Genomic DNA, 22,593 nt, shown 5'->3' on the forward strand with positions numbered 1-22,593 from the left:
GGCCAAACCGCCGGGCGCGTCACTGGCGGCGCCGGAAGTGGGCGCGCGGGATCCCAGCGCTCGCCGACGCCGCGGCTGTGCGCGGAGGGCCCGGGCCGCCATGGTCTCAGACGGTGAGGGCCGCGCCGGTGGACCCCGACGCGGGCTGGGAGGGCTCGGCCGGCCCGACCCGGCCCGGCCAGATGGAGTGTATGGGGGGGGCCGGGTGAAATCCGCGTGGCCTTTGGAGGAGCAGCGAGTGTGTTCATTCATTCAGGGCATGGTCTGGGCTCGCCTCTTGTGGGCCCGGCGCTGCTTTCTGCGGGGGGAGCACGGCCGAGCGCGTGACAGGCCGGGGCCCTCGTGGACGTTACAGTCTAGTGGGCTTGCAGATAATAGCGAGCCGGTAAAAATAATTTCGAAAGGTAACAAGCGCGGTGAAGACACGATAACGGGGTGATGTGGTCGTTTGCATGGGGCTTGACCAAGGGGGAGCTACTAGACACAGGAGTCCGGGGAAGACCGTTGAGTGGATTCTGACTTGAATGACGTTGGAAGGTCTATGCGAAGGCCCTGTGGCAAGATGAGCCACTGCATTACACTGAGAAGACAGAAACAGGGAACTCGGGGGCAGGAGAAGCTGGGGTCAGACCACCCGTTAGATCCCGATGTCTTGCAGGATGAAAAAAAAGGCTGGTGGCAGAAACAAAATGCGTTAGAGGGACGAGCTCAGCCAGCTGCATGGCCTTTGTGGACCATGGTAAAGAGTTTGTGCTTTAAGTGCAATATGAAGCCATTATAGGGTGTTGAGCAAGGCAGTACTACTCTGATTTGTATATTTTATCCATCACTGGCTGGTGTGTAGAAAATGGACCCTGGGGCCCACGAGTAGAAATTAGATTCTTTTGGAGACTTTTAACACTTGCCCATACTTCTCTTACCAGTTTTAATCCATACCGCAACTCTGAGGGAGGCAGGCCTGGCATGGCCCCTGTTTTTTTTTTTTTTAAGGTTTATTTTAATTTATTTATGCATACAAGAACTGGGTGTAGGCCAGAGGTGCAGGGGGTGAGAGGATTCACTGGAGACAGAGTGGGGAGCAGAACAGGTGGATCTACTGAAATACACTGTTGATGGGAGCAGCAGGGAGACAGGAGAGGCCTGCTGTGCCATCTGGGTCAGCTCTCTGGCCAGGGATCAAACTCAGGCCACAGTGGCAGGCGATAGCTTGACAGCGCTAAGACTAACCCCTGCACCACCAGGAAGGCCCGTGGCCCCTGTTTTCAAATGAGGTAGAGGCCCAAAGAAAGATATTCACAGGAACATTGTAGTGTAAGGAAACATCCCTCTCCTGACAGGCAACATTTTGTTTATCTCACGCTTCTTGATGGTACAGGAATGGATGGCCCTGAGGATTATGGTGTGGGGCCTAAGGGAGAATAAGGCCAAAGGCATGTGGACTTATGGGAAAAGGAGTAAAGGCTTGTGGGAGACAGTTATTAAATCCTGTGTTGCACACTTTGTTGTGTAATATACAGGTGTTATGTCATTTCAGGATTAGCAACAATTTTCCCTTAAGGAATCTACAGTCTCATGGGCTAGATTGGGAAGCCAGATCAGAAACCCCATTAACTGAACTGAGGTAGTGAGTGCTTAGTGTCAGTAGGAGAGGGCTGGTATGTGTGGACAGAAGTAGACAGAGGGGCAAGGAAGAGCCACCACATAGATCGTGCAGATCTGTGTTCAAAGCAGGATGTTGACTTTGCTTCTGGCTATGGTGTGGGGCGCAGCTCCAGACCCCACCTCTGGCGTCCCATGTGATTTAGAGCCGGTTTCATTTGCAAAATAGCAGTATTACATTTCATCCAAACTAAGCATATCAATTATGAAATGTGCTTTTATTTGATATGCCCCTAACAAAAAAGGCTGCCAATCTTAATTGTAAGTTACTGTTCTGATTTCGGCCATCATTAAATGTGAAAACAAGAGAGGACATGTGTCTTATAATTGTCAGCAAGCAGTGTGATGTGGAGCTGGGACCTGTTAGAAGACCTGGAGGGGCTTTTGGAAGAAAAAGGTAGACTGGTTTGAGGCTTTGGAGAGTAGGTAGGACTTTGATATGTCAGCAGAAATCAAAGATGGGGTGGGGATTATTCCAAGACTAGGAGACACGGAACTGATTGTTTTTTTGCTAGTAAATGCACTGAGTTTTTGATAAGGTCTGAGTATCTGTCACCTCAGAATGTAGGTTCCTTGAGGACTCGACCCAGAATCCTCAACACCTCACACAACAACAAATGCTTAGTTGTTTACTAAACAACTAATGTTTAGTTGTATCTGTCACTTTGGAAAGTATCCTAATTCCTTTTCACAGTAAAATCTTCTTTACGTTGCAGTTGCTTTTTCCCCTTTTAAAATTTGGTGCTTGTCTATTTCTGTTCATCTGCCTGTTCTGCTCCCCACTCTGTCTCTGATGAATCCTCTCACTCCCCACACCTCTGGCCTGTACCCCAGCTCCTGTGTGCATGAATAAATAAATCTTTTTTTTTTTAGAGGTTTTATTTATTTATACAAGCACTGGGTACTGTCAGAAGTGCGGGAGGGTGACAGAATTTACCAGAGCCAGAGCGGGGAACAGAACAGACAGAGCACCGAAATATACTGCTGAGGGGAGCAGCAGGCATGGCAGGAGAGATCTGTCGCGCCATGTGGGACCCTCGCCGGTAGCCGGGGATCAAACCGGCACTGCAGCAGCTGCGGGCAGCTTCGCAGCCCAGCGTTCAACCACTGCGCCACCGGGGGAGGCCCAATAAATACATCTTTTAAAAAAATAAATAAAATTTGGTGCTTAATTACATTTGGCCTTGCTGCCAGGTGATCTGATGGATTTGGGCCAAATTGATTCCTGTGTCTCCCTTTAAACCTCTGCCCATGCCCGAAATTCTACTAGTGATTCTCACTACTGTTGAATCTGTGTCGCTGTTTTTGAGGGCCATTCAAGATGCATTATCTTTGGATTCATCCTCATGATTATTGAGCACATGCATGCTGTGTGCTAAGAATATAGAACAGTGACAGAATAGGCAGAAATCGCCTCCGCTCACTCGCTTGCTCCTTTACACACTCGAGTTCATGAAACATGTGCGGGCGCCTGAAGCAGGAGAGGGCTTGTTAGGGGATTGCGGAACTTAAGATCTTTTACATGTTGAAACTGTTTGCTTAGATTCATTTTCATGAGGCTAATGTTTTTTATTTTCTTTTGTGTTGCTATTTACAGAAGATGAATTGAACCTTCTAGTGATCATCGTTGATACCAACCCAATTTGGTGGGGAAAGCAAGCATTAAAGGAATCTCAGGTAAGACTGCTCGAGGCGGCCTTTGGGTAGCTCTGTTTCAACCGAGCTCATACTGATTTTTAAAAACCAGTTTTATTCTCTGTCAGGTTACCCTTTGTTTTGAGGTGCATGCTACTGAGATAACTTAGGGGTACAGATGTGGGAATGATGCGCAGTGGTCAGATTCAGGATATGATGTGGATTCACAGCTGGGAGCTGAGGAGAGGGCAGAACGTAATACATACTTGAAGAAAACCAGGAAAAATTGATGTCATCAAAAGCCGAGAACAGAAAGTATTTCTGAAAGAAGCAGAGGTTTATTTTTATTGCTTTTTTTTTTGTTTGTTTTGTTTTTTAAAGATTTATTTATTTATTTATTTATGCAAGCACTGGGTACAGTCAGAAGCGCGGGAGGGTGAGAGAATTCACCAGAGCCAGAGCGGGGAGCAGAGCAGGCAGAAGGACCGAAGCACACTGCTGAGGGGAGCAGCGGGCGGCAGGAGAGGTCTGCGCGCCATGTGGGACCCTCCTCCGGTGGCCGGGGAGCAGCCGGGGATCGAACCGGCGCCGCAGAGGCCGCGGGCAGCTTTGCAACCCAGCGCTCAACCGCTGCGCCACCGGGGAGGCCCATTATTGCTTTTTAAATTAAAAAAAAATTATTTTTTTAGAAGTGGGGTAGAGGCCAGAGTCACTGGGGGTGAGAATATTCACCAGAGAAAGCGGGGAGCAGAACAGGCAGATGTACCAAAATACACTGCTGAGGGGAGCTGCAGGCGAGACAGGAGAAGTCTGCACGCCATGTGGGACCCTCGCCGGTGGCCAGGAATTGAACCGGCGCTGCAGGGGCTGCGGGCAGCTTCGCAGCCCAGCACTCAACTGCTACGCCACCAGGGGAGGCCCCAGTTTGTCCTTTTTTATGGCTGAGTAGTAGTCTGGCATGGTGTAGTAGTTGGTTCAGTCATTGACCGATTGAAGGTCATTTGGGTTGTTTCCACTTTTTTGCTATTACAATAAAAAACTGCTCTGAAAATTCGTATTCAGGTTTTAATTTCTCAGGGGTAAGTGCTAGGCAGTCATAGGCATGGCTTTATAAGAAACTGCTCACGGGCCAGCCGGGATCGAACCCGCACTGCAGAGGCTGTGGACAGCTTCACAGTGCTGTGTTCAACCGCCTGCGCCACCAGGGAGGCCCTGAATTTGCATTTTCTTAATGCCTGGTGATGTTGAACTTCTCCTAAGTTTATTTGCCACCCGGAGAGCCTCTTTGGTGAAATGTCTTTTCACGTCGTTCGCCCAGTTGCCAATAGATTTTTTTCAAACTCTTGAGTTTTGACACTTATTATGTATTCTAGATGGTAGGTAGGTCTTGAAGACTTTTGCCTGTATTCTCTGTGAAAGTGTGTATTTAACTCTAGAATCCATTTTTGAGTTCATTGTATTAATGGGCTGCGAGGTTTAGTTTGAGCTTTGCTGTTTTGCCAAATAGATAGCTAATTGTCCCGGCACCATTTCTGAAAAGATTACCCTTTCACCACTGATTTGCTTTCACAGTTTTGTTAGAAGTCATCTAGGCTTTTGTGTGTGGGTGTTCTTCAGGGCCCTGTCTGTTCTGTTGATCTGGTGTCTGTCCTTCCACCCTTCACACACGTCCCTGTTTACTGGAGCTTTACAGTGCTAGACACCTGTAGGCCATCCCCTGAATGCTATGCACAGAATACTTGGGGCCTTTCCAGCCCTGACCTAATTACGTGGGTGCCTAACTAACCTTTTCTAATGTTGTCTGTATTTCAACAGTTTACCTTATCCAAATGCATAGATGCTGTGATGGTGCTGGGAAATTCTCATTTATTCATGAATCGTTCCAACAAGCTTGCCGTGATAGCGAGTCACATCCAAGAAAGGTAGGACTGTTGTGGCCGGTGTGACAACCTACTGAGTGCTTAACCTCTGATGTTTTGTGCCAGTTCGCACGCACCGTTCATGCTCTGTGTTGCACAAAAATGTCTTCCTGTACCAGTGAACAAAATAGCATCTAGAATCAGCACGGGGGCCTCTCTGGTGGTGCAGCGGGTTGAGCGCAGCACTGTGAAGCTGTCTGCGGCCTCTGTAGCGCTGGTTCGATTCCTGGCCGGCCAGGGAAATTCCTGTATGGTGTGGCAGACCTCTCCTGTCTCACCCGCTGTGAGACACTCTAGCCCATCTCTGGCCTGTATACCCCTTAGCAGTCTATTTCAGTCTGTCTGCCTGTTTTGCTCCCCGCTTTGTCTCTGGTGAATTCTCTCACCCTCCCATGCCTCTGGCCTGTACCCCAGTGCTTGTATAAATAAAAAATCTTTAAAAAAAGATTTTGGTCGTATGAATATTGAAAACCTAGCAGGGACGCTTCACGGGTACAGGCAGCTTAGGCAGATGCAGTTGAAAGAGAGGCTTATCAGAGCGCACAGGCAGCTCCGATCTCCCCTCATTCCACAGACCTCAAATAATAAACTAGTGCTGAGTTAGAATTCGGTATGGATCTCTTCTGACTGTCATCTGGGAAGGAAAAAGAGGAACTAGCATTTCTAGAGACAATGACAAGCACCCTGCTTATTTCTTCTCGTTTTTCAGAAAACAGTGTATTCATGCAAGCTTGTGGTAGTAGAATCGTGTTCGCCAATTTGCTCTCTTTTATAGGTTTATTTATTTATTTTTATTTATTTATTTTTTATAACAAGGTTACTCCTTCTCTAGGTCAACAGTTTTGTTTTTTTTTTAAGATTTATTTATTTATACAAGAATCGGGGTACAGGCCAGATGTGCGGGAGGGTGAGAGGATTCACCAGAGACAGAGCAGGGAGCAGAACAGGCAGACAGGCTGATATACACTGCTGAGGGGAGCAGCGGGCAAGACAGGAGAGGTCTGCCATGCCATATGGGTTTTTCCCTGGCTGGCTGGGAATCGAACCTGCGCTGCAGAGGCTGTGGGCAGCTTCACAGCACTGCACTCAACCCACTGCACCACCGGGAAGGCCTGTAGGTTTTGTTTTTTTTTTTTTTAAATGAAATGTGTATAGAGTCTTTGTGAGTCCAGAATTGGTGTGGTTTTGTTTACTTCCTCTGCTGAATACTTGTTGCTGTTCAGCAAGGGTAGGAGTCCTTTGTAACTTGCTTTTTCTGTTTCAGTCGGTTCTTGTATCCTGGGAAGAATGGCAGGCTGGGAGACTTCTTCGGAGACCCTAGCAACCCTTCTGAATTTAACCCCTCAGGGAGTAAAGACGGGAAATACGAGCTGTTAACAGCAGCAAATGAAGTTATTGCTGAAGAAATTAAAGATCTAATGACCAAGGGTAATGGTGTTTTTTTCCCCATCATTGTGACCCGGCAGATGTTGAATGTGGAGGTGTTTGGGGTTCGGGATACTGTCTGCTTGCAAGCTCTTTTCTTCTCTAGCATTATTTTCATCGCACATTGTCTGCTCATCTCCAGTGTTCGACACTGTCACCGGCGCCTCTACCTCTTGAAGTACACTCTTTGGCTTCCAACGCTATCCTTTTTTTTTTTTTTTAATAGAGGCATGCTTTATTTATTTGTTTGCTGGTTTGTTTGTTTGTTTTGTTTATACATGCACTGGGTACAGTCAGAAGCGCAGGAGGGTGAGAGAATCCACCAGAGCCAGAGCGGGGAGCAGAGCAGCAGAAGGACCGAAGTACACTGCTGAGGGGAGCAGCGGGCGGCAGGAGAGGTCTGCGCGCCATGTGGGACCCTCCTCCGGTGGCTGGGGAGCAGCCGGGGATCGAACCGGCGCCGCAGAGGCCGCGGGCAGCTTCGCAACCCAGCGCTCAACCGCTGCGCCACCGGGGAGGCCCCAACACTATCCTTTTGATCTGGTTTTCCTCTTTTTTGAACTGTTAAAACTCAGCTGAGTTAATTTTTAAGGTTTTATTGGCTTTATGCAGTGATCTGGGAGTCAGGGCTGCATCCGGTCTGGCAGACAGGAGACACAAAGGAGCTCCGTTTCTGTCCCTGATTTCTGTCACCTCCCACTACATTCAGGGTTTTCATGTTTGACTCCTGTGTTAGCACACCCAGCATCTACTCAGCTATGAAATCCTGTTAGTTTAGCATCAGAAAGTAACCCCCAAAGCCCGTTCCTTCTTTGAACTTTTCCAGATAACACCAGTATTTTTTCACTATTTATTTTCTATTGTGGTGAAATAGACACATAAGACAGCACTTAGCATTGTAACCATTCTGAAGCGTACACTGCAGCTGCATTAGCTGTATTCCTATTTTGTGCAAGCATCACTGCAGTCCATTTCCAGAACTTTTTATCACCCGAGACAAACTTGGTGCCCATTGGACAGCAGCTCCTCGTCCCTCCTTGCTAAGCCTCTGATCACCAGGAGGTTTTTCGTCCCTCCCTGCTAAGCCTCTGATCACCAGGAGGTTTTAAATTGAGAAAATGATTAAAAATAGCTCATTTAAGCATTACTGAGAAAAAATTGCTGTATTTTTAAACCCAGTTTGAAAATATGGTCTGAATTTTATTCACGGAGGAGGTGGCTTTGGTCAAAAATGATTTTAGTTCAAGAAAGTTGTGCCTGCCTGGTGGCGCAAGGGGTTCAGTCTCAGCACTGTGAAGCATGCTGCAGCCACTGCAGCATGAGTTCGATCCCCAGCCAGGGAGCTGACCCATGTGGCGCAGCACTTTCCTGACTCCCTGCTGGTCCCCTCAGCAGTGTATTTCAGTAGATCTGCCTGTTCTGCTCCTCACTCTGTCTCTGGTGAATCCTCTCACCCCCTGCATTTCTGGCCTGAATACCCCGGGTCTTGTATGTATAAATAAATAAATCAAATGTTTAAAAAAGAAAAACCAAGTACCTAATGTTCCCTTGCCTTGTGTTTTCTCACTTGCAGGTGACATAAAGGGCCAGCACACAGAAACCCTGCTGGCGGGGTCCCTCGCCAAAGCGCTCTGCTGTATCCTTGCTGTCGCGGCCGTTCACGCGGTGGCTTCTGTGACCAACATGCTTTGACTTTTGAGGTTTCTTAGAACTCTGGGTACCCATATTCAGGGACGGCGTGAGTCTCCTAAAGTGAGAATTATCAAAAGACAGTTTATCTGGCTTTGAAATGTTTTTCAGACAAGCTAGAACAACGTGAATCAGAAACTATAAGAAAACTCTTAAGTTTGTCCACCTTGTTCTGCTCACAGCAGGTGCTACTTCGGCTTACTTCCTTGTTTCTCATTTTGATGAGGGGGTGGGACAAGAAGGGAGGAGGAGCTTTCGCTTCTTTAATTTTTGTTTCCTTTGGGGTGGGGCAGGTGTTCACTGACCCTGGGCTGATAAACGAGTGAAGGCTCGGCCCACAAAGGGCTTCCTTACTCAGCGCAGCCGGGCATCTCGGGCGTCTCATTTCTCAGAGGGTCTCCTTTCTAACATAGTTTAATTTCTTTGTCTTGGACTTTGTGGGTGCCTGCGTGAGGCTTTCCTGTTGGTTCTCTTCTTGGACGTGGTTGTTGATTTCCCTGTGGCCCCAGTTCTCAAAATTAGGATGGGGCGGGTAGTCCCAGGACACCCATATCTTGGCAGTTTAATTTTCTGGGACAGAGAGCTTATTTTAGTCAGGTTACATTATAGGCCTGGTTAGTTGCTACCTTAGTAATCACAGAACCTCCAATAACTCGTTTTGTGTATTGTGATAAATGGAATATTTCCTTTTTTTCCCTTAGGTAAGTGGATGCTGGGTTTATTTAACTAGCATATTTGAGGTTTGTTTTTTTCTGTTTACTATGAATATTTATGAAATTAAGTAAAAATTTTTTCCTTAATGCTAGGAAAACAAGACATTCATAGAATGAACAAGGAGGTTAAAGGTAGGAGCCTGCATTTTCTATGAGAAATGTAATACATATTTGCTACTGTAAATTTAGTGAACTGTTTAAAAATTAGAAAACTTTACAGTATGTTAATAAGATTCAGTTACAGTGGGGTTTTTTTTTTTTATCTCTATAGATAATCAGGAAATGAAGTCAAGAATATTGGTAAGATTTTTGAAAAATCAATACATTGTTTATCAGCTACAGCCAATTAGAAAACATGAGTAATAAGACTAATTTACAATGGAAGCAATAAATATTAAATTCCCAGATTTGATTTAGCAAGCAATATGTAAAACTGATCAAAAAATAAATGTCAAATAGAGGAATTTCATTGTTTGCTTCTTGCTCAGCACAAATGAAAAGCCTAGCATTTCTCAGTGCGGCTACGAGCTGCCCAAAGGGTCCATGAGGGTGTTCATCAGAGCCTTGTTTAGGGCTGGAAACTGCTTAAATGTCCTCTGGACAAAATTACTTAAATAGTGGAAATCTGTGATGTCAGCACGAACAATGATAACACATCCAAATTCCTTGACGTGACAAGTTTTCTCCCCGTGTATTTCAGACAGAAAAAGCAGATTGCAAAACTGTGTGTGTGTGTACACACATAGGTGCTCTCTAAAAGGGGGTGCATCAACCTATTAACACAGATTGTCTCTTGAGTAGTATGATTGAGGGGAATCTTTGAGTCATTTAAAACTTAGATATTGTTGGGCCTCCCCAGTGGCGCAGCGGTTGAGCGCTGGGTTGTGAGGCTGCCCGCAGCCTCCACGGCGCCAGTTCGATCCCCGGCTGCTCCCGGGCCACCAGAGGAGGGTCCCGCATGGTGCGCGGACCTCTCCTGCCGCCCGCTGCTCCCCTCAACAGTGTACTTCGGTCCTTCTGCCTGCTCTGCTTCCCCCTCTGGCTCTGTTGAATTCTCTCAGCCTCCCGCGCTTCTGACTATACCCAGTGTTTGTATGAATAAATAAATAAGTAAATCTTTAAAAAAAATAAAAAAATAAAACTTAGATATTGTTAATAATGCTAAATAGGAAGACAACTCAGAGGAGGTGATGTCGCTCATAGTTGCAGTGACTTGTGATGGTGCGGGAGCAGGGCATGAAGTTGTTCCTGGAATGTTCTAACGCAGCTGTGATCTTAGGTGATTAAGGCAGCAGAGGACAGCGCACTGCAGTATATGAACTTCATGAATGTCATCTTTGCAGCACAGAAACAGGTAGAGTGAGTGTTTTCTTTCTAAAGAATATTTGTTTTGTAATGAAGGAATAAGTTTCATTTTTTTGAACGACCTGCTTAGAGGGGTTTCGTGACTGCATAGCCTTTATTACTGGGTTAGGAATCTGGATTCCATAGTTTGCAGTAGTCATTTATCTATTTTGGGTCCTGGACCCCTGGAAACTCTGAAGGGTTCCAAAAAAACATGCACTCAGGGTCTCCCTGGTGGCTCGAGGGGTTAAGCACCACACTGTAAAGCAATCCGCAGCCTCTGCAGCATGAGTTTGATCCCCAGGCAGCCAGGGAGAAACCCACATAGCGCAGACCCCTCCTGTCTCCCTGCTGCTCCCCTCAGCAGTGTATTTCGGTCAGTCTGCCTGTTCTCTTCCCCAGACTGTCTCTGGTGGATCCTCTCACCCCCCGTATCTCTGGCCTCTACCCCAGCTCTTGTATGCATAAATAAATAAATCTTTTTAAAAAAACATGCACTCAGACCCAGTTTTGCATATAGTCTGATGGTGTGCACGTAACCCTGTTGACTCGTCCTCAGAACCCCTGATTGTATGGTTTACAGCATGCTTGCCTCATTTTCTCTCTTCACTTCAGTGAGGTTAAAGACTTGCTGTTTTTACTTTGCAAATAGCTGAAATGGTCACATGAATTATTGCTAATACCTTTGCTTTGATCTGTTTAAAAAAAAGGCTTTCTTAAAATTTAAGTTTTGACATAACATGCAGCTATAAGCAGGCACAATATTCTCTGTTTTGGAGTGGCACAGAATGTAGTGAAAAGACCCTGGACTTTGGGGTGATGGCACACCACTTCAGGGGATGGCGGCTCTGCCCCTCCCCCACTCTAGCCCAGCCGGGAGTCACTGCTTCAGCTGCAGCATGCAAGTCAGACCTGCCTGGCAGAGTTTTTATGCATATTAAGTGGGCCATTTAAAGACTAGAGTCTGGCACCTAGTAGGTACTCAGTTAATGGTTATTAATCCTATAATTTCAAAATGTTTATTTCAGAATATTTTGATTGATGCCTGTGTTTTAGACTCTGACTCAGGACTCCTCCAGCAGGTATGTCTTAAATGAGGTTTGGTGTCAGTGTGGGGCAAATGAGGTGTGTCTGGGCCCTGTTGTGAGATGCTTTCTCCAGGCTTCTCACGTTTTCAGGGATGAGTCTCTGAAGCTGTAGATGGCAGCACCCTCAGCAAGCTGGTCTCTTTAAAATTTTTATTTATATTTTACATAATGATTTTATTGACTTTGTAAAAGCGAGTCATACATTAAATGAATTCCAGCAACATAAACAGGTGTCTTTTTAGAAGGTAAAAGAAAAAGCTCTTCAAATCCCTTCATCCAAAAGTACCAGTGTTAACACATAAGTGGCACCGCTGCTGAGTTTTTGAAATGAGTCTCGTTTGCCTTGAGATGTGCTGGCTTTCAAAGACTTTGTGTGAAAAACAGCATGTAAAAAAATCTCATTAATGATTTTTATATTGGTTACATGTTAAAATAATAATGCTTTGGACATACTGAGTTAAATAAAATGTTATTAAAATTACTTTTATCTCTTTCCTTTGTTATGCGACTTGAAAGTTTTAAACTACAAATGTTACCTCCATCCTTCTGCTGTGGACAGTACTGTCAGGGCTCACCTTTTAATCCAGAGGAGAAATAAAATGAAAATAAGACTGAAGAAATTACCAAACTATTGATAAATGTTTCTTGCCCATGAGAAACAGGTTTCCTGAAAGGTCATTTATAAGCGAAAACTGGCAGTTCTTGTCTTTTAAGACTGTCTGTGTGGGTGCCTCTTTCCTTTTTTCCCTTCCTCAGTAAACTTGCCTGTGCTGATGAGTGGGAATGCCTGCTGAATTCTTTCTCAGAGGCAACCAAGAATCTCCGCCTCCCCCCCCCAAAAAAAAGCCTAAAACTATAGAAGACCTTGGGTGCAGGTGACTGCTGGGAATGAGGAGTAGGGAGTGGCTTCTGAGAATCTGGGGTTGTCTTATTTCTTAGGCTTAATGGTAGGTACATAGTGTTCTTTTGGAATGTAGGAAGCCTGAAACTGCTTCAGAGAGTTAAACAGAATTACCATGTAGCTCAGCAGGTCCCTTCCTAGATACACGCCCAAGGGCGTGAAAATGTTCACACAGAAGATGGTCCAGGAATACTCATGGCTATGCTAGCCATGATAGCCAAGGGTGGAACGATCCAGATGTGCAGCAGCAGCAGCAAGTGGATAAATAAATTGCGGCCCAGCCATACTTTGGCGTGTATTTGGTCATAAAGGAACAAAGTGCTGACACAAGCCACAACATGGGCGAGCCTTGAAGATATTCAAGGCAGTCCAAAAGACTCATGTCATTTGGCTCCATGTCTAGGAAATGTCCAGAACAGGCAAGTCTGCAGAGACAGAGCTGTTTAGCGGTTCCAGGGACTGGGGGAGGGAAGGAGAGAGAGTAGCTGACTAGTAGGTACTGGTTTCCTTTTGGGGGAGGTGAGAATGTTCTGGAACTATATACTGTAATAGTTGCATGACTCTGAATATAATCAAAACCAGGGAATTGTTCACTTTAATGGGGTGAATTTTAAGGCTTGTGAGTTATACCCCAGAGCTTTTATTTAAACATAACGAAAATGAGTAGACTTGGTAAGATTAAAAACGTATTAGCAGCAAGAAAATGGGAATAACGGTGTAGACTTTCTTACACTACAGTCTTCTTATGGCGAAAGGGCATGGACCAAGGAGGGGCACAAGGTATTTGAGCATCTCCAGAGGTACCTGGAAGTTTCCGGTCTCATACATTCTGGGAAAAGAGTCCTTTCATTCTCTGGTCACATCCTCTGGAAACCTGATGAATCGCAGGCGGGAATTACCTCCCTCTGCAAAGACCGAGTAAGAGCTGCTATGGCAGAGAGCCCTTTGTGTCTTGCAGGCTTGTGACATCACAGGGGGACTGTACTTGAAGGTGCCTCAGATGCCCTCCCTTCTGCAGTATTTACTGGTAAGGAGACGGCAACAGTGACCCTATCACCTTGGGCAGGGAGACCCCTGTTTCCTCGGGGACAAATGAGGACAAGATGGCTGATGCTAGTAATAAGAAAAAAGGAGTGGCCGGCACCCCAGTTCTTGTATGCATAAATAAATAAAAATAAATCTCTTAAAAGAGAAAAGGAATGACTGGGTGACTGAGAGGGTTCAAAGGTAAGAAGGGCAGAGCTCGGCTGCCTTTGCAGCCTGAGGACTGTGTGAAGCTTGTTTTATGAAGGTTTACAAACCTCTCTGTGGGGGCACTCAATAATTGTTGAATGAATAAAACAGGGCACCTTTCAAAGCAAAACCCTAATGTCCCTGTTCTCCAGTGTTGATTAACTGATACCTGATATCTCTGTCCTGACTTCTGGCTATTTTCCCCCATGTTTTGTTTTATTTATTTGTTTTTTAATTATTTATGCATACAAAAACTGGGGTATAGGCCAGAGGTGTAGGGGGATGAGAGGTTTCACCAGAGACACAATGGGGAGCAGAACAGGTGGATCTACTGAAATAGACTGCTGAGGGGTGCAGTGGGGAGACCGGAGAGGTCTGCTGCGCCATGTGGGTCAGCTCCCTGGCTACCGGGACCCAACTCATGCTGCAGTGGCTGGTGATAGCTTGATAGTGCTGACTTAAGCCCCTTTGCCACCAGGGGGGCCCTATTTTCCCCCATGTTTTATTTTATTTATTTTTTTAAGATTTATTTATTTATTTATACAAACACTGGATACAGTCAGAAGTGCGGGAGGGTGAGAGAACTCACCAGAGTCAGAGCAGGGAACAGAACAGGCAGACCGACGAAGTACACTGCTGAGGGGAGCAGTGGGCGGCAGGAGAGGTCTGCGCGCCATGTGGGACCCTCGCCTGGTAGCCGGGGATCGAACTGGCGTGGCAGAGGCTGCGGGCAGCTTCACAACCCAGCACTCAACCGCTGTGCCACCAGGGGAGGCCCTTCCCCCATGTTTTAAATAAAAGTGCCTTGGACCTCCCTGGTGGCCTAGGGATTGAGTCTCAGTGCTGTCACCTCTGCACCCTCTGATCCCTAGCCAGGGAGCTGACCCACATGGCACAGCAGACTTCTCTCTCCCCGCTGCTCCCCTCAGCAGTGTATTTCACTCAGTCTGCCTGTTCTGCTCCCCACTCTGTCTCTGGTGAATCCTCTTACTGACCCCCACCCCTAGTATCTCTGGCCCACACCCAGTTCTATGCAAAAAATAAAATAAAAAAAATGAAGTGCCTTTTTTTTTTTTTTTTTTTTTTTTAAACAGTGGGTTTTCCTTCCTGATCAAGATCAGAGATCTCAATTAATCCTTCCTCCCCCAATTCATGTTGACTACCGGGCAGCCTGCTTCTGCCATCGCAACCTCATTGAGATTGGCTACGTCTGCTCTGTGTGCTTATCAAGTAAGTCCATGTCCTGAGTTGGGCTTGAGGTTTTTTCCTTCTTTTCTCTATTGGGGTGGACAGAATGTATTTCAAATGTGGGGTTTTGAAACCATCCTGTTTGTTTCTTGTTTTTTTTTATTTACAGTTTTCTGCAGTTTCAGCCCTATCTGCACTACGTGCGAGTGAGTATCTTGAATTAGGGTGCTAACCGCCCCACACTTGAGAACAGAGCCTTGAGGAGTGTTTTCTGTGTCATTTCAGGACAGCCTTTAAGATTTCTCTGCCTCCCATACTGAAGGCCAAGAAAAAGAAACTGAAAGCGTCTACGTGATAAGGGTGGTTTTCTCTCTCAGCACTAAGAGAGGTGTGATGGTGCCATCTTTGTTTGGAAGGCTTTGGAAAAAATACAGGTGTGTGAGCTGATTTGTAGAGAAGTTCCTCACAGGAGCTATTTCTAAAATACCATCCTCATCCTGTGCTTGGGGGCCCTGCTTTACTTGAGGGAGTAATTCTATGCATATGTACCTTAAATCTTTTCTGACTGGTTTTTATCCAGGTGGGAAGAAAGCACAAACTTGAGACTTTCTTGTAATGGGGCAATCTTTTGTCAAAATCAGTCTGTCCTGACTGACTGTAGACTTTAGAACCAGTGACCCAAGTCTACGTTCTTACTGTGAAGCAGACAACATGTGAAATCTGGGAAAAGTGACTGTTTGTGAATTGATAATATTAATCAAGATAGAACATCTTACTTGAATTAACAGTTAACTTCAACAATAAACATATAAATAAAAATCCTTATTGATTAAACTGAGATCTGGCTTCCGCTATTAGCAGATACTTATTCTTTTTTCTGCCATCATTACATCAATAAGTGTTTAGACCCTTATCCAAATAATAATAATAGTTTGTCACTAAAGAATCACAAAATCTGATTTTAAATAAGGAGAGTGAGTGGACTAGTCTGGTTGTGATTTTTTCTTCAAAAACAGTCCTGGGGAGAGCTTGTTTGTGAAAGCTAATGTCTGAGTTCTAAGGGGGACTTTCCAGGAGAGAATGGAGTTGTTAGAATTAAGTGTCATCCCAGAGTTTTCCTTTTTTTTTTTTTTTTTTAAATTGATATAACATTGGTTTACGGTATCATATTTGATCCGGGGGTACAGGCTCATACACCCTCATACATGTCTCACGCCACACCCACCACCAGGCACCAATCCTCCCCCACATCCTGGCTCGGCTCCCTCTCCCCGTCCCATAGCCTTAATTCTCTGGACAGATTTCTGTTGTTTATTACTGGATCAGTTTTGGTGGACCCTAGCATTCTTTCTTTTTTGATGAGAAGAAAAAAAGCATTATTGGACACCAAGAAGCTTTGGACTTGATACGGCAAGCTTCTGTAAGTTCACATGAAAAGTTGTTCACAATTTCAACAATAAAAATTTTTTTCTATGTAATCTTGAAATTATTAAACGTGCTTTTAAGTTTTAGCATAATGGAGGGAGGTTTTCAGGATGGTGGTTGGTTTGATTTCGGATATAATTTTTTTGTTATTTTTAAAAGTATCTTGAAAAAAATTCCATTTGTGTACAAAATCTTGTATATGAATTAAGTTTTGAATTTTCTCTTTATGCCATCTCAGAAACAATTTCAGTCAAGTAATCTGGTGTTTGGTTAGATAATTATAGGTAGATTTTTGTCTTCTGGATTTACAGTTTTGTTAAGTTCACAAAGGTTTTTGTTAAGTTCACTTGAAAGTTAATCCTTGATTTTAAAAACCTGTTTTTCTTTTAAAAATAATGTTTAATATTCACTGCCTAATTAAGTATAATGGAAGTCAGTATTTTATGTGTAGGAAATACAGGATCATATATCTAAAAAACAGATAATTTCAAACAAGCTGATATGGTTTCGTTACTTTTTCATTTGAATTGTTTCATGTACTGAATGAGTTCTGTTTAAGTTTTATTGTATTTGTAGTTATTTTATATAAATTTTTATTGCTTATATTTACTTGAATTATTTTCTTACTCATAAAAGTTAGAAATGAACTATAAGAAAAAAGCAAGGGAGGGCCTCCCCTGGTGGCGCAATGGTTGAGCGCTGGGCTGTGAAGCTGCCTGCAGCCTTTGCAGAGCCGGTTCAATCCCCGGCCACCGGCCAGGGTCCCACATGGCGCACAGACCTTTCCTGCTGCCCGCTGCTCCCCTCAGCAGTATGTTTCGTCAGTCTGCCTGTTCTGTTCCCCGCTCTGGCTCTGGTGAATTCTCTCACCCTCCCGTGCTTCTGACTGTACCCAGTGCTTGTATAAATAAATAAGTAAATAAATAAATAAATCCTTAAAAAAAATAAACAAATAAACAATCTAAAGGAGGAACAAATAAGACCCAAAGTTAGAAGGTAGGAAATAATAAGAGTGGAGAGAAAATAAGACTATACAAAATATCAATGAAACTAAAAGCTAGGTTTTTTGAGAGCATAAACAAAGTTAGATAACCTCTAACTAGGCTAACAAAAAATAAAAAGAAAACAAACTGAATCACAAATTAAAGAGAAATTATTACAGAGAGCACAGGAATACAAAAATTCATAAGAGAGTGCTATGAACAACTAGACCAATATATCCAGTAACCTTGAAGAAATGAATAAAATTCTAGATCAACATAATCTGTGAAGACTACCTTGGAAGAAACACATGAACAGACCAGTCACAGGCATGGAAATTGGAACAGTAATAAAAAATCTTACAAGAAATAAAAGCCAAGGGCCGAGTCTTTAAGATAAACTAATGCCCATCTTGCTCATTGTTTTTAAAATATAAGGAGGAATGGGGCCTCCCTGGTGGCACAGCGGGTTGAGCGCAGCTCTGTGAAGCTGTCCTTAGCTTCCGCAGTTCCAGTTCGATTCCCGGCCGGCCAGGGAGATTCCCACATGGCGAGGCAGACCTCTCCTGTCTCGCCCGCTGCTCCCCTCAGCAGTGTATTTTGGTCCTTCTACCTGTTCTGCTCCCTGCTCTGTCTGGTGAATTTTCTCATCCTCCTGCACCTCTGGCTTGTACCCCAGTGCTTGTATAAATAAATCTTTTAAAAAAATTAAGGAGGAATGCTTTCTAATGTTTTATGCCAATATTACCTTAATAGCAAAGCTGGACAGACAACACAAGAAAATTATAGACCAATATTCCAGATGAACATTAATGCGGACATTTTCAACAAAATACTAGCAAACTGAATTCAACAGTATACCCCAAGGATTATACACCATGATCAAATAGAATTCATCTCAGAGATGCAAGGATAGTTTAATTAATGTAATACATCATATCAACAAAAGTAAAGATACTTTTTCCATAGAAGCAGAGAAAGTATTTGATAAGATTTAGCACCCATTTGTGATAAAAATGCTAAATAAGATGGGTAGAGAAGGAACCTACCTCAGTGTAATAAAGGCCCTATATCATGAACCAACCACCAATATAATGATGAAAAACAGAAAGCTTTCCCCAAAATATCCAGCGTGAGACCACAGTGCCCATTTGTGACCACTTCTGTGTAACTTAGTATTAGAGGTTTTGGCCGCAGCCAGCAGATGCAGAAAGTAAAGGGAATCCAAGTAGGAAGAGAAGTGAAACTGTCATTATTTGCAGATGAAGATCCTGAAGACTCCATTAGAATGTTACTAGAAAAGATGACTTGCAAGGTGGCAGGTTATACAATCAACATACAAAAGTCTGTAGCCTTTTTATATTCAAAACAGTGAAGAAGACAAAAGAACTCCATTTAGAATTGCTTCAAAAAGAAATACCTTAGAATCAACCTAACAAAGGAAAAGACCTATCAAATGAGGACTATAGGGTGTTACTAGAGGACTTAGGACATCAGGCTGCAGAAGGTTATCCCATGTTCATGGATGGGGAGAATCAATATAATCCAAAACACTATCCTGCTTAAAATGATTTACAAGGTTAGTGCAATCACCATCAAAACACCAGCATTATTTTTCAAAGAAATGAAACAAAACAAAATGAAACAAAAGGTATTGACATTTATGTGGAACCACAACAGGCCTTGAATTGCAAATGCAACGCCAAACGAAAAGGAGAACTAGAGATGTTGCATTACCTGACTTCAAACTTTACTGTAAAGCAGCAGTATTAAAGGGCCTCCCTGGTGGCGCAAGGAGTTAAGCCCTGCACTACAAAGCAATCCGCAGCCTCTGTGGCACGAGTTCAATCCCCGCGGGGAGAAACCCACATGGTGCAGCAGACCTCTCCTGTCTCGCCTACTGCTCCCCTCAGCAGTGTATTTTGGTCAGTCAGCCTGTTCTCTTCCCCACTCTGTCTCTGGTGGATCCTCTCATCCCCCGCATCTCTGGCCTGTACCCCAGCTCTTGTATGCATAAATAAGTCAATCTTTAAAAAAAAAAGTATTAAAAATGATAGGGTATGTTCCAAAAGTAAATGCACGGACCAATAGAACAGAACCAAAAGCTCAAAAATTAATCCGTGTACATGCCAGCACCTAACCTATGATAAAGCATCTTGACTGTAAAATGGGGGAAAGATAGACTCCAGTAAATGGTTCTGGGAAAATTGGAAAGCCACACACAAAGGAATGATGTTGGATTACTCGCTAACACCATATTCAGAAACTCCAAATGGATCAAAGGTTTACATATAAGGCCTACAACAATAAAATCATAGAAGAAAGCACTGGTGATATGTTCCATGAGATCAACAAGATATTTTCCTTTAATTTCCAAGGAAGTTTAAACACAATAAACAGTTGGGGTTATCTCAAGTTAAGAAGTTTCTATTCAGTGAAAGAAAATACAAGATGACTAAATAGATGCCCTACTGAATGAGAGAAAATATTGACACAATATATAAAACTGATAAGGAATTAATGTTCAAGATTACCAAAAGTTCATATGATTCAATAATAATAAACCCAATGACTAAATGGGCAATAGATATTACTAGACAGTTCACCAAAAAGGATACCCTGAAGGCCAAAAGACATGAAAAATGTCTTAGCATCACTTCTAATATGAGAGATGCAGGTTACAACTACAATGAGCTACCATCTCACACCCGTGAGAATGGCGCATATTAACACCCCCAACAAGTGTTGGAGAGCATTTGGAGAAAGAGCAACCCTTTCACACTATTACTGAGAATATGAATACTGCAGCTATTGAGGAAAGAAATCTGTATTTACCCTAAAAATTGAAAATGGAAATATCAATATATCTGGCAATCCCACTCTTGGGCACAAATTTGCAGGATATGAAATTAAAAAAATCCCGTGTGCTCCACAATATTCATAGCATTATTTACAGTAGTTACAACATGGGAGTAACTTAAATGTCCATCGGACATTGGATCACAAAGATGTGGTGCATACATACACCACGGAGTCTTCTACAGCCATAGGGTGAAATGCAGCCATTTTCAATAGAATTGGAGGGCGTTTGAGAGAACTATGTGCAGCAGTCACAATGCTAAATACTGGATATAGCAGACAATAATGTAAAACACTGTTCAAAAACACTTCCAAAAACTAGTGGACATAAATAGATACCCTGGGGAGAGGGAAGGAGGAGTAGGGGTGAAGATGGGGTGGAGTGGGGGGAGCACAAGGGAATCTGTTGACGGACCCTGGGTGCTTTGGTGGCAGGAGAACTATGGTGCCCACGCCTGAGGGGAGAAATCCTATATTGTGCAAACAATATATAAAAAATCATCTGGAGGCTCTGAGGTTAAGACAGGGGAGGGAGGGCCTCCCCTGGTGGCGCAGCGGTTGAGCGCTGGGTTGCGAGGCTGCCCACAGCCTCTGCAGCGCCAGTTCGATCCCCGGCCACCGGCGAGGGTCCCACAAAAAAAAAAAAAAAAAAAAAAAGACAGGGGAGGGAGGGAAAGAAACGGGGTACATGGGGAATGGAGGGGGAAAGAGTGTCTTCAGTGGACCTAAGAGGAAATGTTTTTGTTTGACATATTTGCCAGTATGTGTAACTATGTCGGGGTGTCTGTTTCAAATGCACAGCAGCATAGAAGGAATGTAAAGGTCTTTTCTAGACTCACTCTTGCACTCAGTGAAAATGGTTTATAGCACGCTTACAATACCCAATGACCGTTTCTGTTTGCTTGAATTGTTTTATGTTTTACCTAAAGGTAAAAGCATTTTTGACCCAAAGATTAAAAATAATCCAACATTCCAGTTTTCTTCAATGAACATGGTTACTTTCTTACCAAAGAATGGCTGGTTCATTCAAAGACTCAAATATTTAGAACCAGTTGCTGTATTAACAAACTGATTCTGCAGAGGATCAAGACAACTACTGCATTAGAGATGGGATCACTTTGAGGGAATTTCAGAAGTGAAACAGTACATCGCTGTTACGCAATAGTTTATTGCGATAATGTGACAGCCCCAGTGGCCCAGCTTTGCAAGAGTATAAGCAAAAAATAATGCTCGTGTGGGACCCTTCCAGAATGTTAGATCTGCTGGTCGATTAATACATAACATCGACACTTATGTGCCATTTGCTGCGTTTGTCTGCCACAGCGCTGACCACCACCCGTGGACGGGCCTTGTCTCCCAACCTCTGACGGCGAGCACCGCCTCAACACTTACTGTTTACCACAGGCCAGGCATTGGCCTCAGCGCCCAGACGTCACCTCAAGTAATTTTTTTAAAAAAGATTTATTTATTTATTTATACAAGCACTGGGTACAGTCTGAGGCGCGGGAGGGTGAGAGAATTCACCAGAGCCAGACCGGGGAGAACAGGCAACTGACGAAGTACACTGCTGGGGGGAGCAGCGGGCGGCAGGAGAGGTCTGTGCGCCATGTCGGACCCTCCTCCGGTGGCCGGGGATTGAACCGGCGCTGCAGAGGCTGCGGGCAGCTTCTCAGCCCAGCGCTCAACCGCTGCGCCACCGGGGAGGCCCACCTCAAGTAATTTTTTTTTTTTAAATTTTATACATTTTATATCATTTTTCATTTTTGCACAATGTATGCATTTTCATCTCGGTTATATTCCCCACACAATTCCCACCCCCCCTTGTTTTGATCCTTCTCCCTTCTCCCCCCCTGTAGTGTGTCTCTGGTTTATAGTTGCTTGCTGATTTTGATTGTTACTTTATTATAATTACTCCTTTTCCTGGTCCCTTATTTAGGTTTTCTAAATTCCTGCCATGAGTGAGACATCTTTTTAGGGAGGGGCTGCCACCTTCATTTTTTTTTCGTTTTTCCACAGATGAGGAAGCCCAAGTTCAGAGAGGCCCGAGCGCGCCCGGGGGGCGCAGCGGCCGTCGACCCCGCCCCGCCTGGGCCCCGCGGCGGCGCTCACGGGCTGGGGCGCCATCGCGGAGGAGTGTTTTTCGGGGGTTCGGATCCGGCCCCACGCTGTCCGAAGTCCTGCGTGTTATCTGATTAGATCTGCTCTGGGTGGCTGAGGCCTCCGGGGGGGGCCAGAAAAACCGGGGTTCAACAGCTACACAATGACAGTAGCGCAGCCTCACCCCCAAGCCCCACGAAACCGAGTGAATCCAGCGCTTGCTCAGGCCCAGGGCCCGCAGGCGCGCGCTTCGGGGTGAGGGAATCAGCTCGGGGCGGGGCGACCCGCGCCTTCTCCGCGGCGCGACCGGCCGTCGAGGGGCGCCAGAGCTGGGGGGGCCGCCGGCGGGGGCGGGCTCGCTCCTCCGCCGCCCAGTCACGGCGCCCCGGCCCGCCCGGCCCGCCCCGCCCGCCCCGGCCGCCCCGCCCGCCGGCGGTT

At 44.8% G+C, this 22,593-nt stretch overlaps 1 protein-coding gene across 5 annotated transcripts; it reads left to right on the forward strand.

Annotated features, from left to right (window-relative positions):
* The first annotated feature begins 58 nt into the window (after positions 1–58).
* GTF2H3 (general transcription factor IIH subunit 3) lies at positions 59–16,779 on the forward strand. 5 transcript variants are annotated; one of them, XM_037511301.2, is made up of 13 exons: positions 59–113; positions 3,257–3,336; positions 5,110–5,216; positions 6,478–6,641; positions 8,212–8,274; positions 9,143–9,172; positions 9,312–9,340; positions 10,320–10,394; positions 11,413–11,466; positions 13,332–13,400; positions 14,701–14,836; positions 14,964–15,000; positions 15,080–16,777. In XM_037511301.2, the coding sequence occupies exons 1-13, from the start codon at positions 101–103 to the stop codon at positions 15,147–15,149; spliced, it is 927 nt and encodes a 308-aa protein (XP_037367198.1). In that variant the 5' UTR covers positions 59–100; the 3' UTR covers positions 15,150–16,777. The 5 variants fall into 5 exon arrangements, with proteins under 5 accessions (XP_037367198.1, XP_037367197.2, XP_054551379.1 ...); XM_037511300.2 differs by lacking the exon at positions 59–113 and adding an exon at positions 261–404; XM_054695404.1 differs by lacking the exon at positions 59–113 and adding an exon at positions 456–739.
* The last annotated feature ends 5,814 nt before the right edge of the window (positions 16,780–22,593 follow it).

The sequence above is a fragment of the Talpa occidentalis genome, unplaced genomic scaffold, assembly GCF_014898055.3.
Source record: "Talpa occidentalis isolate TD23 unplaced genomic scaffold, MPIMG_talOcc4v2.1 talOcc4.14, whole genome shotgun sequence".
NCBI lineage: Eukaryota > Metazoa > Chordata > Mammalia > Eulipotyphla > Talpidae > Talpa > Talpa occidentalis.

Bases quoted from the DNA above. Each gene is read 5' to 3' on its own strand.
- GTF2H3 (XM_054695404.1), top strand. The intron at 11,467-13,331 runs GTATGTCTTAAA...TGTGTCTTGCAG, and splicing joins ACTCAGGACTCCTCCAGCAG to GCTTGTGACATCACAGGGGG. The intron at 14,837-14,963 runs GTAAGTCCATGT...TTTTATTTACAG, and splicing joins CTGCTCTGTGTGCTTATCAA to TTTTCTGCAGTTTCAGCCCT.